This window comes from Miscanthus floridulus, chromosome 7, assembly GCF_019320115.1.
Source record: "Miscanthus floridulus cultivar M001 chromosome 7, ASM1932011v1, whole genome shotgun sequence".
Lineage (NCBI taxonomy): Eukaryota > Viridiplantae > Streptophyta > Magnoliopsida > Poales > Poaceae > Miscanthus > Miscanthus floridulus.
In genome coordinates this window covers 111,581,997-111,597,521 of record NC_089586.1, presented here as the reverse complement: position 1 = coordinate 111,597,521, position 15,525 = coordinate 111,581,997, and the positions used below count along the sequence as shown (strand labels likewise).

Here is a 15,525-nt window from a genome sequence, read left to right as displayed (position 1 = left end):
CTTACTGATGTTGATCGGACTCTGGCACCCAGCGTCCGGTCACTTTGTTGCTCAGCGTCCGATCAGTAGCCGGAACCTGACCAGCATCCGGTCAGCACTGACCGGACGAGTCCGATCAGGATTCTCCCTCTCTAAAACCTTACTGGAGTTGACCGGACTCTGGCACTCAGCGTCCGGTCATATTTCACTCAGCGTCCGGTCGCATCTAGACGACTTCACCTTGATCAAATGAACTAACCGAACTCTGCGCCAGCGTCCGGTCACACCGGAACCAACGTCCGATCAACATTTGACCCTCCATTCACTTCCAACTTGAAATCATATGTGAATGAAGTTTGCTCCAATTGATATAAGGGCTATTTAGGAGCTACTTAGTGCTAGATTTGACAAGTGTGCACCACACCTAACCCACTAGACTCACCTAGGTCAAGCTACTAGTCCATACCCCCCTTAATAGTACGGCCAAAGGAAAAACAAAGTCCTAAACTACTCTAAGTGTCTCTTCAACACCAAACGACACTTAGAACTAGTCCATCCTTAACCTTGTCGTCCATCCTTTGAAAACCGAAACGATTTCCATCGTAGGGGCATGACAACCATGATTGCCCAATCAATTGTCATTACCATGACCTAACTTAATTGCATATGCAAAACACACGTTAGTTATAGTAATCTCGTATTGTCATTAATCACCGAAACCCAACTAGGGGCCTAGATGCTTTCAGAGGGGCTCTGCACATCCAAGCCGGAGGTGGTTCTCTTCACATCCAAGTTGAAGGGGTCGGCATCGAGCCATCGAATGGCCTCCGCAGAGGCATTCAACTTCTCATAGAACTCCATTCGATGTAATAATATGGTATTATCATATAGCTGCCCTTCTTGTTTGTTATCGGGCCTGCTAAGCTATTCATGATTGTAGCAGCATAGTTTAGAACGAAAGGTCTTATTACGGTTGTGTGGACCTTGAGGTCAAACCTCCCTCCTAGGCCAAGCACATCGCTCCGTCCACCCAAGTAATAGATTTGCATGTTAGGTCGGTGGGATCGGAGGGGTGGCCCAATAAGTCATAAATGGAGGCAAAGGTGTCTCCTCATCTTGATAGTTAGGGCACACCACGACGAGAAAGAAATTGGCAAGGGGGCAGGGGGGGTAGGACCTTGGTGAGCAGTGACGGGGGGATGAATGAAAAAGGAAGAAAAATGTGTGTCGTGGGAAGTGGATGTAGGGTTGACGTTTGGATGAGTTTCTCGATATTAGTGCCAAACAAACGTAATGGTATTTCAAGTTAACGGTTCAATCTTTTAGCGGTAGTTTACCCAAATAAGATATTTTAGTATTTTTTTCAAAAATCATATTCTTCCGATGCTATACAACTATTTTTTCCCAAATAAAAAGTCTATCTAGTTTTTTTTTAGAATTAAGTCTGTCTAGATTTGTCCAACGGGAATTTAGAGTCAGAACCTAGACAATCATTTTAGGCCTGGCCCATACTCGGGTCTATTCTCGAAGTATTATGACCATGTCACTGTCGCAACTTGCTTTGAGGTCAACGATGATGGCTAATTTATTTGTTTCTCCGTAATCAATCATTACTTCCGAACCCCTATTTCCATATAAATGGATTTGTCATGTTCTCTCGTACAGCGCCATTATTGGCCACTGACACATGGATGTGAAATTTGACCGGGAAATTACGTGTGGGAGCAGGGAAGTAGGAGTATGTTTCTTGGTTGTTACTTGTATGAATGGTCGCCGAGAGTAGCTAACCATTTAATTTTCTGTCATGACACACCTCTTGTAGTGAATCCATATTAGTATACACTTGGGTTGTCAAGACGATTGGCTATGATTGGTGAATGTTTTTTTTATGGAATATGATTGGTGAATGTATCTATACGACATACGCCATTGAGTGGCAGCGCAAGCTAGTTCCAATACTTCAATTTGGATGGACAAGAGATGATTCACATCCATTTTGAAAATTTCTTCACAAGTGATGCCACGAAGCCGTTGGCCCGGAAAACGAATATTGAGTTGAGATTCATCAGCTCTATTCAAGAAGCTGGATTCAGTTAGCCGCACTCTATGATACTGAGAAGCTCCAGTTGTCCAATGGGAACGTGAAACGTGACAGAGAAGCTAGTCTTGACCAAGACTCTCCAATTAAGGACACCGCGAGTCTTCTCAAGAGGACAAATCGTGTTCAGAGGTCCCGGAGCATGTTGGTTTTATTTTTATGAGATTATAGAACACAGACCAACCGGTATTCCGATGTGACGGAAGCTGCAGCTCGGCTTCCTTAAAAAAAAATAGCTGATGCTGATACTGATTTATTAAAAGAGAAAAATTTTGTTATTTTAATGGAACGGTACGACTCATGAGTTCAGGCCCACGGGGCCGCCGGAATCCCACGCCTGGGATCTGCCGATCAGAGCACTTGCGGGCGATGGCGCCGGTCGTGGCGTCACGGTCGACGAAATTCAGGCCCAGATTCCACATCGATACCGTCAGCCAGATTTTAACAACTGTCTGGCCAGTGGCAACGGAGAGCGCGGACTCACCGGCCGAGCCGGTGCTGTGGTCCGGTCCGGCCGACGCGTGGCCATCTCGGTCGGTCAATCGCGCTCGAGCGGCTTTCCCTTCCATTTGCACCATCCTGGAAAGCGGCTTCAGGCTTCTCTTTCAACCGGCCGCCGCCGTCTCTAAAAGGGCCGAGGAATCTGCGTGAGCTGAGCTGCTCTTCTAGGTTGCGCTGCGTTGCGTTGGTGGTAGGGCGGCGTGACAGGACAGTTCCCTTCACATTCACAAGTCAACAGCGCAAGCTGCCCAGCTACCTAAGCGCTAATCCTCCGCCCTGCTCGTGAGTTGGAAGGAAGAGGCGTAGTAGAGCGAGGGGGCATGCCCATGGAGAGCAGGAGGAGGCAAGCAGGCGTGGTGGCAATCGAGTGCGTCGCGGGAGGGTCGCGGGCCGAGGAGTGGGGGCCCGGGAGCAGCGAGACGGTGCAGACGGGGGACGTCGTGGAGGAGCTCCTCATCGGGGTCGGCAGCCGGGGCGGGCCCGCATCGCACGCCGCGCCCTTCAAGGGCGGCCGCGCCGCGCTGCAGAAGCTCCTGCACGCGGCCTACAAGCGCGGGGAGACCTCCGTCGAGGTGCGCGTGCGCCGCTCCGCCTCCGCACAGGGGCAGCTCGTCGCCGGCGGCGACAGCAGCGGGGAGCTGGTGGACGCGGCCACCGAGGCCAGGGTGCAGGCCTGCATCGTGCCGCAGGAGTCCGTCGGCGGCGGCGGGATCGGCCGCAGCCGCCAGTACGTGCTCCGCTCCATCCGCGACCCCAACTACGCCGTCGGCCTCGTCGACCGCATGGAGAGCGAGTGCATCGCCATCAGAGGTACCATACCAAGCATGCTTATCCTCTTCTTCGTGCAGATTTAAATTCTGAAAATGTTTTGGCACCATTTTTTGATCCGCTTTTAGCCCGTACATCAACTTGATTCGGTTTGCGCTAGCCCTCGGAAGAAAAGTAAAAGTCCGCGACTGAGTTTTCGTTACATGCCGGGTTGGACTTGAGAAAAAAGGATAGGTGCATGTCTCATGCCTGTGCCCTCTGCGTGCGGACTTTCGTGCACAAAAAGTTAAGCAAGTAGGCTGGCTTGATAGGTGACATGCGCTTTATCGTTTCCTGAAATTTGGCGTGTTCACGATAGGGATTTGGGTTTGGTTGTAGGCATATGCTTGGATGTTGGATCGGTACAGACTAAGACAGTCAGAAATGGTCACTTCTAGGAGTACTTATATTACATGCATGATGATCCCATCGTCGTATCTGTGAATATGTTCAGGACATCCTGAGTCTGATGGGATAGGATCCATGGAGGATTGTAGAAGGTGTTTACAGCATTGTTGGTCTTGTTGTGTTGAGGACCGTACCGCTTGGCCGACCAAATTATAATACGGTAGTCTATAATACAGATGGTGCATGCAAGCAATGCTCTGTAGGCAAGCTCAAGCATATTCTTGGGAACATTACAATCAAGAGAACGATGACCGAGCAGCGAGCACTAGATCTTGTATTCTAGATACGTCTTGCAAAAAATTGCAAGCTTTTGTTTACAGTAAGATGCAGATCTTCTTGTGAAATGGTGGCATGATATACCTAGGAAGTCTGCATGCAGTGCTGTTCTCCTGTCAGTAAAAAAAGTATACTAAATTTTTTTGAGGAACCTAAAAAAAAGTATATAATTGCTTAATCTAGCTCAACTTCAAACTCATTCTACTTAATACAATGATACACAATTCTCTTGCGTATTCGAGAAAAAAAGATGCATACTTCCCGGCAACAGACATGGTGATACACATTGAATCGAATCAGCATTTAGCTTGGTTCATTATTATGCTTGGCGAACCACTTGCTGATTACTGAATATTCACCTGATTATAAAATCTTGTCGCGAATTCTTAATTAATGAAACCAATAGATTCCTCCGTTGACTTTTTGTTGGTTTGATCATTCACTTTCCTTCTGAATTGGAAAAAATAATAATGCATGATTACAGAACATGGAAAAATTATTGATCTGATTCCTAACTCTTTTGTGTCTTGTATTCTTGTTACGTCTTGCATTTGCAAGCTTTTGTACCAAGTAAGATGCCAATCTTGTTATGAGATAGGAACTCGACAATTAGGTTACTCTAAATCATGTATTCATGTAGACTGTAATAACATGATAAACCTGGAAGTCTGTATAGTGAACGCACTATGCAGTGTGTTGCTCCTGTCAGTCAAAAAAAGTATATAATTGCTTATGCAAGATGGGATCGTCGGGGAGGAAAATAGCTCAAGATGCATACTTCCAGGCAACAGACACGGTGATGCACGTTGGGTCGAACTAGTGTTTAGCTAGATTCATTATTATGCTTCACAAACCACTTGCTGATTGGCGATTGCTGAATAGTATTCTATCTGATTATAAAATCATGCCTCAAATTCTTAACGCGAGTACGCGACTAGGAGATTCCTCGGTTGACTTTTATCGGTCTGATCAGTCACTTTCCTTCTCTATTGAACCAAAAAAAGTAGTGCGTGGTACAAGATCATGAAAAAATATTGATCTGAGTTTGCAAACTCTTCTGCATTCCTGATGGTATGGTCGTTGGCACCTACGGTGCTTTTCTTCAGGCTCGAGGAGCTCGAGGGTGGTGTGCGCGCTGAGTAAGGCGCAGCTGCAGGACGGCTACGTGTCCTACCCGTGGGAGAAGAAGATGCGGGAGGTGCTACCAATGCCCAACTCCAGCAGCTTCCTCTCCTTGCTCATTCTGCCCATGGCGCTCGACCGTGCCGGCTCCCGCTACAACTCCGTCGAGGACACCCTGGCCCGCGCCAACGCCTGGATCCTCTCGTCTCAGGCGTCCGGCGTGCCCATTGCATTCTTGAACGTGCAGACAGAGGCCCTTCTCACCAAGGTAGTAATGATCAAGACTGCATTGATGATGTTGCTTCAGTCGTCTGTGTGCGCCTCTCTGACGATCTGACTTTCTCGGTGCAGATCTCCGGCGAGACAGCATCTTCGACGGTCAACTCTGGTTCACTGGCCGACCTCCCGAACCTCGCCAACGCCAGCCTTTATGGCTTCGAGGACTATCACGGCGTGGACATCGGCGTGGTGAAGGCGGTGCGCGTTTGGTACACCGCCGCTGCTGGAGAGATGCCTGTGGAGATCATCCTCGAGGAGGGCGACGCCAGGCTCGGGTTCGCCATTAGCCGCACTGAAGAGGTACGTACGGCGAACACCTCCCACTGGCCGCATTTTCGCGCGCTCACTCTGTAGTGCATGTGTCTGGTGTGGTGAGTCAGAACTCATCAGGTCACTTCACTTGTGACTGTGAGCAGGGCTTCATCTACGTCTCGTCCGTGGTGGAGAACGACGTCGAGCGCCAGGCACCGTCGACGCGTTCGGGGCTCCGCGACCTCTATCGGGAGGCGAAGCGCGCGTCCAAGCTGCTGGTCATCTCCAGAGTGTCAGGCCAAAAGGTGCTGCCGTGGATGGTGTCGACTTCCGGCGCCATCCGGTGCTTCGACACCGTGTCCCTCAGCCAGAAACTGTCCCTGCACCGCCACGCTCTGCGCCCGATCCTTCTTCACGTGCTCATGTGGGACGGCAAGTCCGACGCGCCGGCTCGACCAGGCCACGATCCCTGCCCGCTGCCGCTGCCTTTGCCGTCCCCGGAATTCGCGGAGTTGCCGCGGCAGAACTCGTTTGCGTGCGTCGAACAGCGGCTGCAGACGGAAGTGGACCCCGGGGTCATGCACGAGAGGGATACCGCTGGGGATGCATCCTTCAGGTTCCATAATTTCTCGCTGCCCAACAACTGGGTCTGATAAATGCTCGCACATGCTTGGATGCTGTACATATGTAGATTTAAGTGAGTTGCTTTGTGCTGAGAAAGGGCAGCTTGTACTGTAACTTGTCGCATGAGGGCCTTGTTTAGATCGCTGTTTGGAATCGGTATTTGGCACTGTAGCATTTTCGTTTATATTTGACAATTATTGTCCAATCATGGCCTAACTAGGCTCAAAAGATTCATCTCGTAATTTACAATCAAACTGTGTAATTAGTTATTTTTTTATCTACATTTAATACTCCATACATGTATCAAAGATTTGATGTGATGGAGAGAGAGTGAAAAAACTTGCAATCTAAACGAGGCCGAGAAGTATAATTTTGGTCGATGAAAATGTTCTGTTTCGGAACTACTTTAGACACTACAGATGACTGCATTAGGTGAATAACAGTTTCAGGATTGCACTAGGAGAATAACAGTTTTGTGTGCAAGCTATACATTTTATTTTCACGAGTGATATGTGGTAGTGGTATACAAAGAATGGTATCCACTATCTTAACAACAGCAATGAACAAGCATGTCTTCAGAACAACTTAACCACCTTCAGTACAACAGCATTTGGAAACGAAGACCCAATTGCCAGTTGGGGTAATTTAGTTTTGCATCCCTGTATCTGTCAATTCATAAGATATCCAGATCCATCTGCTGCATAGAGTCTATACTCCATCCTTTCCTTTCAGGTTAATCACTGAAAGCTCCTGTTCGACATAATCCCCAGCGCAAATAGGTGGATAGGAATGAGCATCAGGTGTTTCAGCAAAGTGGCCGAGTGGCTTAAGAATTGCATCCGAAGCAATGTGCGCAAACAACTGTTTAGAGAAAGAGGAAATGAGTAAGTAAAACGACTATAGAATTTAACCTCTGCCAACTTTTAGACCCTTGTCCAAACTATTGCTTACATAAATTGAGAATCAATAGTACTTACTGTTGATGAAACCCTCCACAAGCTTCTATTTTGCTCTTTCGCTAGTGCTATGGCATCTAGTGTTCTCTTGGTCACCACTACCTCATGCATTCCAGCCAAACACTCGCCACCAGTAAGCCATTCCAGCTGTTCAGAAAGGAACACATCTGATTGGTAAATAGTCATACAATACAGTTTTTTTTTTTTTTTACTTTACAGCCACACACAATATTTCCAGTACTTCTGTAGTTCTGTTGAAATATTTGATACTCCAGGAAAGAACTCATATATTTGCTCCAAAACTTTAAGAAAAAATCCTATCTAGGTTTGTCCAAACTCATTTTTTTTACCTCTGAATCTATAAAACTAAGAATATATTATCTTGTACAAAAAGAGTTACTTATTATGAAATTATCTTTCATAATGAGTCTAGTAATGTCAATTTTGTGTTGTGACTCCATATAAAACATTAGATATTGATGGTCAAAGTTACAAAAGTTTGATAAATCTGATGTACTTATATTTATGATTGGAGGAAGTATAAAAGTATAGTTCACTTTGATTTTTTTCAATCACATTGATTATAAAAACAAGTACTCCTAAAGACCAAACAAAACAAAATATGATACCATCAAACTAAAAATGTTGATAGAGATTCGCAAGGCTGACCTGTTTTCCAGACTGAATTAGAAGGCAACCAACAGGGACTTTCACCTCCATCTTTTTACCATTCCTTAACCAGATGTTAAGGCCTGGGAATCTACTTCGGCCATGTATTGTCAGGAAATTAAGATCATAGTGGAATCCAGCAAAAACGGTGCCCTCAGAACCATGACGCTGCAGGTCACTTCCAGTTGGCGCTAGGAGATGTGGTCCCTAGTGTTCAAAGAGAAATTGAGCAGTCTCAACAAAATTATTATAGAAATTGAATGTGAATACTATATAGAGACTGCTGATCTCTAACTGCATCACTACAGAAGTACAGAATCAAAGAGTCATGCCATACTTGAGAACCCACTAAGTAACCCAGTGATGGCTTTTGACACAGAAAAAGGGAAGAATAAGATTTAAAAAACAAATTGAGTAGGAGTACAACAGAACAAGGCAAAGATTTTTCTTTTTTGAATGAATAGCGCAGAGAATGATAATATTACCTCCTTCATCAAAGAAGTAAATGCATCCTTGGACAAGCCAAAGCCAATTGCAGCCATCTCAGCAACAACCTATGCGAACATAACCATACAGGTATGGGCGTACAGCACAAAAGAGTTATGTACAACACATCAAACACTGTGAATACTGTTCAGAAAAAGGTGCTATCATGATAGATATACCTCAATTGCAGAAATCATTTTAGAACCCCAGGAATCCATCGTCTCTTTCCACTCAGGTAATCCCTCAGGGATAACAGGTTCTGAGTTTAGCTCCTAAACAAGGTTAGTTACCAGCTCAGTACAAAGAAAAAAACTAAACTAGCACCATCAATAGTTAACGCATTTCATATTTTAAAAATCAAAGATCGTAGAGAGACGTCACATGGAAATCATAACCTTAAAGCGGGTATTTGCAGGGCGAGGACCCACTCTCCACATGTACCGCCATTTTGGGTCCGGCCCTTTAGGCGTGGCTGGCTGAAACTCCACGGGCATGCTCCTTATCTTCTCCTGCATGTTCTTGTCGACCAAACTGCGAGGAACCTCCACCCCTTCAGGTGTGACACCAACCTTACCAGGAACAAGCATAAACGAACTGGATCAGTAATTCAGCACAGTGGGGTAAGTTGAGTTTTTTAACATGCATTAAGCAAGACCTGATCGTGCCTATTTTACAAAGGGAAAAAGTCTACTTCACCCCCTCAACTATTGGTGGTTGTCTACTTCACCCCTCACCCATAAAACCAGGTATTCTACCCCTCAAACTATTGAAAACCATCTAAATAACCCCCTGAGGCGGTTTTGAAGGTGGTTTCGCTGACTTGGCATATTAAAAAGTCTACATAACCCCCTAACATATTAATTGTCGACTACATAACCCCCTCAACTATAAAATCTAATATTACAGCCCTTAAAGTATCCAATAATATTCAAATGACCCCCTTGGATGGTTTTGTAGGTCCGTTTGGACACCGTATCCCGACACATTGGCCTAAGTACCTATGCTTGTGCGCATCCCACATTTTCTACCTCCACCTCCCAACTCTTTCTAGACTAACCCACCACCCAACGAGAAACACGTGACATCTTGTCTCTTGCTCCACTTCCCAACACTCTGTTGATGACATTGAGCTCAAGCACCATGCCTACACCCTCATCATCTGGCCCCTCCCACATCCTCCATCAGGCTATCCTCGAATGACAAGGGTGTGCATAGTGCATGAACTCAATGCCGTCGAGGAGTGCCATGAGGTGAAGCATGAGACAGGGTGGTGCTCATCGGGCAGTGCCGTAATCCTAGAAAGAGTAGGGAGAGAGAGGCAACCAATGGGCCTACGTGCAAGTATGGTGCATAGGCCAGTGTGGTGGTATGTCCAAATGGCCCTATAAGACTATCACAGGGTCATTTGAACATTATTAGATATACCAAGGGCTATAATATATGGTTTTATAGTTGAGGGAGTTATTTAGTCACCCTTGACATGTTAGGGGGTTATATAGACCTTTTAATATGACACGCTAGCGAAACCATTTTTAAAACTAGGGGTTATTTAGATGGTTTTCAATAGTTTAAGGTGGTAGAATACCTGGTTTTATTGGTGAGGGGGTGAAGTAGACAACCACCAATACTTTGATTGAGGTGTTAAGTAGACTTTTTCCTTTTACAATGTGATCGATCCCGGCAGTGATCCGGATCCAACCGAGGTGGTATTAATCCCAGCACCGTGAATCCAGTGTCTACAGCCATCCGGTTGACCATACCCACACCCGATCCATCAAACCCGCTGGCCCAATTCGACAAAGCAGACAGATAAGGAAAGCTGCGGGCGGGCACCTGCCTACCTGGTAGTGGAGGTGGGGCCGTTCCTGGAGGCGCTTTGCGTCGGCGGATCGAGCGAAGTAGCGCTCGACGACGTCGAGGAAGCGGTCATTGTCCGCGGCGGAGCAGCGCGGGTCCATCACCAGCAGCGCCCCCGTGTCCCGCAGGCTAGCGCTCACCGTGGCGCACAGCGCGCGCAGCTCCTCCGCACCCGCCGGGGCCGCGTCGCCGGCGGCGGACCGGAGATACGGCGCGAGATCCACCACCGGCAGGTCCATGGGGGCTGGGGCTGCGCGGCGCGGGAGATGCCAGTTGAAATGAAAGGGGAATCGGGGGCAAGTCGAGCGGACTGGTGAAAGACTGGAAGTGGAACAGAGTTGCAGAGCGCGGTGGGATGATGCGTGAAGGTACCGAGAGGTAGAGTTGGGGCCGGAACAGCAAACCGGATGTGCACGGAACCTGTTTTTCTCTTTTGCGTTACTTTTCAGAACAATACTTCCCTCCGTTTGGGTTTACAACTTTTTACTGTATTAAATTTGATCATCTGTTTTTTTTTTCAAAAAAAATCTTAGATACTTCAATGTATATAACATTAATGAAGTATGTTTAATAAAGAATCATATATGTGAAAATTTGATGTATCTAAAAAATTTTTATAGAAAAAAATATATGATCAAAATTACTACAATAAAAATTCGGTGACAAGTAAAAAAAACGAAAATAGTATTTTTCTCTAATAATATTTTAATATAAACGTCAGCCTAAACTAAATTTCTACGTAAGCGAACAGGTTCTCCCGTCCCGGCTGGCGGCAGCGGCACACTGAGTCACCGACGCACCGCGCGTGCAATTGGAAACGCGTATTCACATTCAGTGGCACGTGCAATTCAAAGGTGCTCGTATGCTCGTATCAATAATACGAGCTATCTATTTCTATTAGATAACGGTGTGTTGCAACGAACCCAATGAGCCTGTTTGTTTTGTCTAGAGAAGTCTGGGTATTATCAGGCAGGCTAGATTGGTGTAATTTTTTTCGTGAATTTGTGTTTGTTGGGCCTGACTCCGTGCAATTATTATTTATTTATGTCGATTCGTTTAGCTGTAATTTTTAAACTAATAAATAGTATTTTTCTCTCACAATAAATTAACTAATAGTATTTTCAATCATAATTTATCAACCAAGCAAACCAAATGTTAATCACGCTGCACTGAGGGTCTACACGTCAGCCACCCCCACCAACCACCTGTGCACGCGCTGGAGCAGCGCTAGAGCCCGAGCCAGCCGTACTCCGGAGAAGGTCTGGCTTAGTTTCAAAAATTTTTACCCTAAATTATCACATCGAATCTTGCGGTACATACATAGAGTATTAAATATAAACGAAAAAAATTAATTACACAGTTTGGTTGGAAATCACGAGACGAATATTTTAAGACTAATTAGTTCATGATTAGCCATAAATGCTACAGTAACTAACATGCGCTAATGATGGATTAATTAGGCTTAATAAATTCGTCTCACATTTTCCAGGCGAGCTATGTAATTAATTTTTTTTATTAGTATCAAAAACCCATTCCGACATCCCCGAAACATCCGATGTCCAAAAAATTTTCATTGCCAACTAAAGCCCCGTTTAGATGCCACCCAAAATCCAAAATTTTTCAAGATTCCCCGTCACATCAAATCTTGCGGCACATGCATGGAGCATTAAATGTAGGTAAAAAGAATAACTAATTGCACAGTTTGCCCGTAATTGGCGAGACGAATCTTTTAAGCCTAAATAGTCCATAATTGGACAATTTTTGTCAAATACAAATGAAAATGCTACAGTAACACCACGCGGGCCTGTTACTGACCGCGGTCCAGATAATCAAACACGCCCAATACTCACTCCGTCCTAAATAACTGTCGTCGTTTATACGTGTATCATAAGTTTGACTCGATTTATAAAAAAATACATACAACATTTATATCTCAAAAAATATTACAAAACTAGATTCAAAGGTCTTTCTAATGATACTAATTATGTACCATAAATATTAATATTTTTAATATGTATTTAGTCAAAGTTATTTCTCAGGAAACGAAAATGCTAGATATTTAGGGACATAATGAGTACATAGGAATAGGACTTCGTGTCACCGTTAGGTAGGAGTTGTTCTACCTGGTATGAATGCGGGTCCTGAGTATGATTCACATACGAGCAGGGGTGAAAATGGTACGGATATTTTCCGAACGTATTCGAGACCGAATCTGTTTAAAGATGTTCAGATCTGTCCATATCCGAGTTCGGATATTCAACATTCGATACCGTATCCATATCCGAATACTCAGATCGCATATTTATGATGTCGATATCCAGTTGTATCCTATCCGGTATGGTTGGACAGAAATATGAAAACAAATGTAATATCAGTGATATCCGTCCGTATCCGATCCGTTTTCATCCTTACATACGAGATACGTAGGGAGCATCTCAATGCGGGTCATGAATCCGATCCACATACGAGATTCGTATTCATCGTTAGATGCGGGTCATGAGTTTGGGTCATATAGAGGAAACTCTTCACTATTTGATTAAATGGGGAAGAAATTTTACCTATTTCATATTAGATATAGTATATATAGATTTAATTTAGCTTATGAATGGTGAAATGCGAGCTATACGCATGCGTATGTGCTATTTGTGTGCACATGTTACGGGTTTATGAATGGTGAGATGCGAGCCATGCGCATGCGTAAAACATGACACAAATGGTTTCGGACGGCTAGAGCATGATAGAAGTGGAGCAAAATCAATGAAAGTTTTGTGACTCTAGACTCAAAGAAAGACGAGTGATAGTGTAGGAGACGGAAGAGAAGTGATACACGAACAGATGAGAGTGACCGGTAAAAGAAATAAATTTCAAACATTCTTTGTTAAAGCATCTAAAGTTTGTAAAATATTTAGATAAAAATATTAATATTAATGACACTAAATAGGTATACTAGTAATGGACATGCACGTATGTTGTAACAAGACGTATAGCTTATTCTATAATAACCCACACGACTTTTTGCTAGATTTATTCAACAATCGCTCTTATTTATCCTAATCAACTCCGTAATGTGCTTAGAAACGGACTATTCTAACTCATATAGCTACAGGGGTTGATCGTGCCATGTGTTCTAATTTATTATAGGCTTAGTTTTTCGACCGTGTCTAGACATATTGCTCCAACTTGTTTGGACATTTGAGAGAGTAAAAGACCATAAAACACACTTTGATATTAGGTATATACTATCACTTCCAAAAAAATACTTCACACTAGAGACGTATCCAAAGCACTTTCCTTGCATACCTGGAAGTAGAGATCAGACAAACAAAACTCAGATATGCTTCTCTAATCCGCGCGTCTCTTCCACACACATTGTCTGTCCGTCTATTTGCATCTCTAACTGCTTATTGTTCTAGTATAGAAGGTTGGTTGGTTATGTGACACTGATTGTATAATTAGTGTGAGGAGAAATAAAACATTTTAGTGTCCCAGTCCTCTTCATTGCGTAGCTCTAGAAAATCGACATTAATCAATTATCTATTAACTATTTATGCATTTTTAGATGGGAAAGAGTTTAACATTAAAATATAACTTAGATTCGATCGAAAATGGGGAGGAATTACCAAGGCCCAGATAGTGAGTCACGTAGCATGGGGTGTATTTGGTTTCCTGGCTTCCTTCTAGCCTGGCTTAGCCAGGCTAGCCTTAGCCTGCCTCCAGCAAGCCAAGATGAACTTGTTTGGCTGCTTAAGCTACCTAAGCCTGGCTAACAACTAGTTTGTTTGGTTGGCTGGTTTGGCTTGGATAGGGTCACCTCTTCTTTGTGTAGGTAACTTCACCACCTTTAAAGCAATTCGTCGAACACATTTGAGGCGAGTAAAGAGAGCAGAGGGAGCAAGCCATGGCTGACCCTTCTCCTTGTTGGCTGGCTGGAGATAGGGCGAAGCTCGGCCATGGAGAAGCAGGGGTAGGCCGGTGCTAACCACGGGTCCCTGAGTACCGATGCAGCACGGCTCCCCCGGTGCGCTGTCGCGTGCCCCTCTCCAAGCTCATGATGAGCGGACCGCCGGAAGGAGGAGGGGCTGGGGCTAGCTGCTCGGCAAGGCACAAGCCGCCGACGGCTCGTGCTGGCCTTGTGGATCTGCAGTGAAGGAGAAGGCACTGCTGCTATCCATGCAGATCTGCCAGGACAGCCACGGCTACCGGGACTTGATGCTCTGGGCCATGGCTCTAGCTCCGGCGGGGCCTCCACGGTGGTCACGGCTCCACGCACGCCAGCGGTGGAGGAGAGCATAGCCGACACCAGTGGAGGGGAGCAGGGCCGGCACGGTAAAGGAAAGCACGGCTGGTGCCAGTGGACAGGAGCAGGGTCGGCGCGGTGGAGGAGATTAGGGTCGCGGGTGAGGGTAAGCGCGCCAGAGGTGAGGAGAACGGGGACTGGTGCCTGGCCAAGCCAGGCTCTAGAAAAACGATCGATTCGGGCATTCAATCCTGGCCAGGCTAAAGGGGTATAGATGGCCAGCCCTAGCCAGGCCCCAGCCCACTTCCAAGCAACCAAACAGGCCAAAATTGGCTCCAAGGAGCCAGGCTAGGGGTTGGCCACCCAACCAAACACACCCATGGCCACTTGCCTAGGTGCATGTCTACCTGTGGCCTGCCTAGTGTGCAGAAATGTGTGGTTCCTACTCAGTGCCATGGCAAGATACGTGCCTGCCAAGCGTCGGCACTGAGTCACCACTCAAATCTTCTCATATCATATCCGTCAATTACCTAGACTTAGATCAAGCATATGCTACCCACGAGTTTCAAGTTCAGAGTAAATTCTTATATCAAAATAATCTTATCCAAAACTCGGGAGAATCCAAGGCTGAAAACTAGATACTTGAAAGGAATTACAACAGAGCAACTATTTATCATTTCCATTCAAGAGATTATCTTTAGAGTCCATATTATTTATTCAGCTCTTAAAAATCAAACTTAAAGAAAATTAGACACACGCTTTTTATTTTGCTTTCATTTCATCATTTAGATCACACATTACTAATATATAAGACAAAGACAAATTTTTATTTTATTTTTGGTTATGCAATTTTTTAGCAACCATATAACAAACTTAGAAACAAGAGAGAAAGAAATATTTATCTAGATACACGAGGATGCGCTTCCTTTAAGCTGGTTGTTGGCGTGGTTGTTCAGACTTGTACTTCTTAGAGC

General features: G+C 45.1%; 2 protein-coding genes across 2 annotated transcripts; one reads left to right on the top strand and one right to left on the bottom strand.

Annotated features, from left to right (window-relative positions):
• Nucleotides 1-2,601: 2,601 nt before the first annotated feature.
• On the top strand, nucleotides 2,602-6,697 carry LOC136467574 (uncharacterized). The gene is made up of 4 exons (XM_066466333.1): nucleotides 2,602-3,388; nucleotides 5,176-5,459; nucleotides 5,543-5,770; nucleotides 5,887-6,697. Exons 1-4 carry the CDS (start codon nucleotides 2,899-2,901, stop codon nucleotides 6,373-6,375), a joined length of 1,491 nt encoding a protein of 496 aa, XP_066322430.1. The 5' UTR covers nucleotides 2,602-2,898; the 3' UTR covers nucleotides 6,376-6,697.
• A 120-nt stretch (nucleotides 6,698-6,817) lies between these two features.
• Nucleotides 6,818-10,633, bottom strand: LOC136467575 (uncharacterized). The gene is made up of 7 exons (XM_066466334.1): nucleotides 10,299-10,633; nucleotides 8,853-9,026; nucleotides 8,637-8,729; nucleotides 8,457-8,525; nucleotides 7,972-8,178; nucleotides 7,324-7,449; nucleotides 6,818-7,207 (listed from the first exon to the last, which is right to left on the bottom strand). The coding sequence occupies exons 1-7, from the start codon at nucleotides 10,551-10,553 to the stop codon at nucleotides 7,055-7,057; spliced, it is 1,077 nt and encodes a 358-aa protein (XP_066322431.1). The 5' UTR covers nucleotides 10,554-10,633; the 3' UTR covers nucleotides 6,818-7,054.
• Between the last annotated feature and the right edge of the window lie 4,892 nt (nucleotides 10,634-15,525).

What these genes read in the sequence shown, in the direction of transcription:
- LOC136467574 (XM_066466333.1), top strand. Translation starts at nt 2,899, where the DNA reads ATGCCCATGGAGAGCAGGAGGAGGCAAGCAGGCGTGGTGGCAATCGAG. An exon ending in CGAGTGCATCGCCATCAGAG is followed by an intron (nt 3,389 to 5,175) that starts GTACCATACCAA and finishes GCTTTTCTTCAG; the next exon opens with GCTCGAGGAGCTCGAGGGTG. An exon ending in CCATTAGCCGCACTGAAGAG is followed by an intron (nt 5,771 to 5,886) that starts GTACGTACGGCG and finishes GACTGTGAGCAG; the next exon opens with GGCTTCATCTACGTCTCGTC.
- LOC136467575 (XM_066466334.1), bottom strand. Translation starts at nt 10,553, where the DNA reads ATGGACCTGCCGGTGGTGGATCTCGCGCCGTATCTCCGGTCCGCCGCC. An exon ending in AAATGATTTCTGCAATTGAG is followed by an intron (nt 8,526 to 8,636) that starts GTATATCTATCA and finishes ATGTTCGCATAG; the next exon opens with GTTGTTGCTGAGATGGCTGC. An exon ending in TAATTCAGTCTGGAAAACAG is followed by an intron (nt 7,450 to 7,971) that starts GTCAGCCTTGCG and finishes CTTTCTGAACAG; the next exon opens with CTGGAATGGCTTACTGGTGG.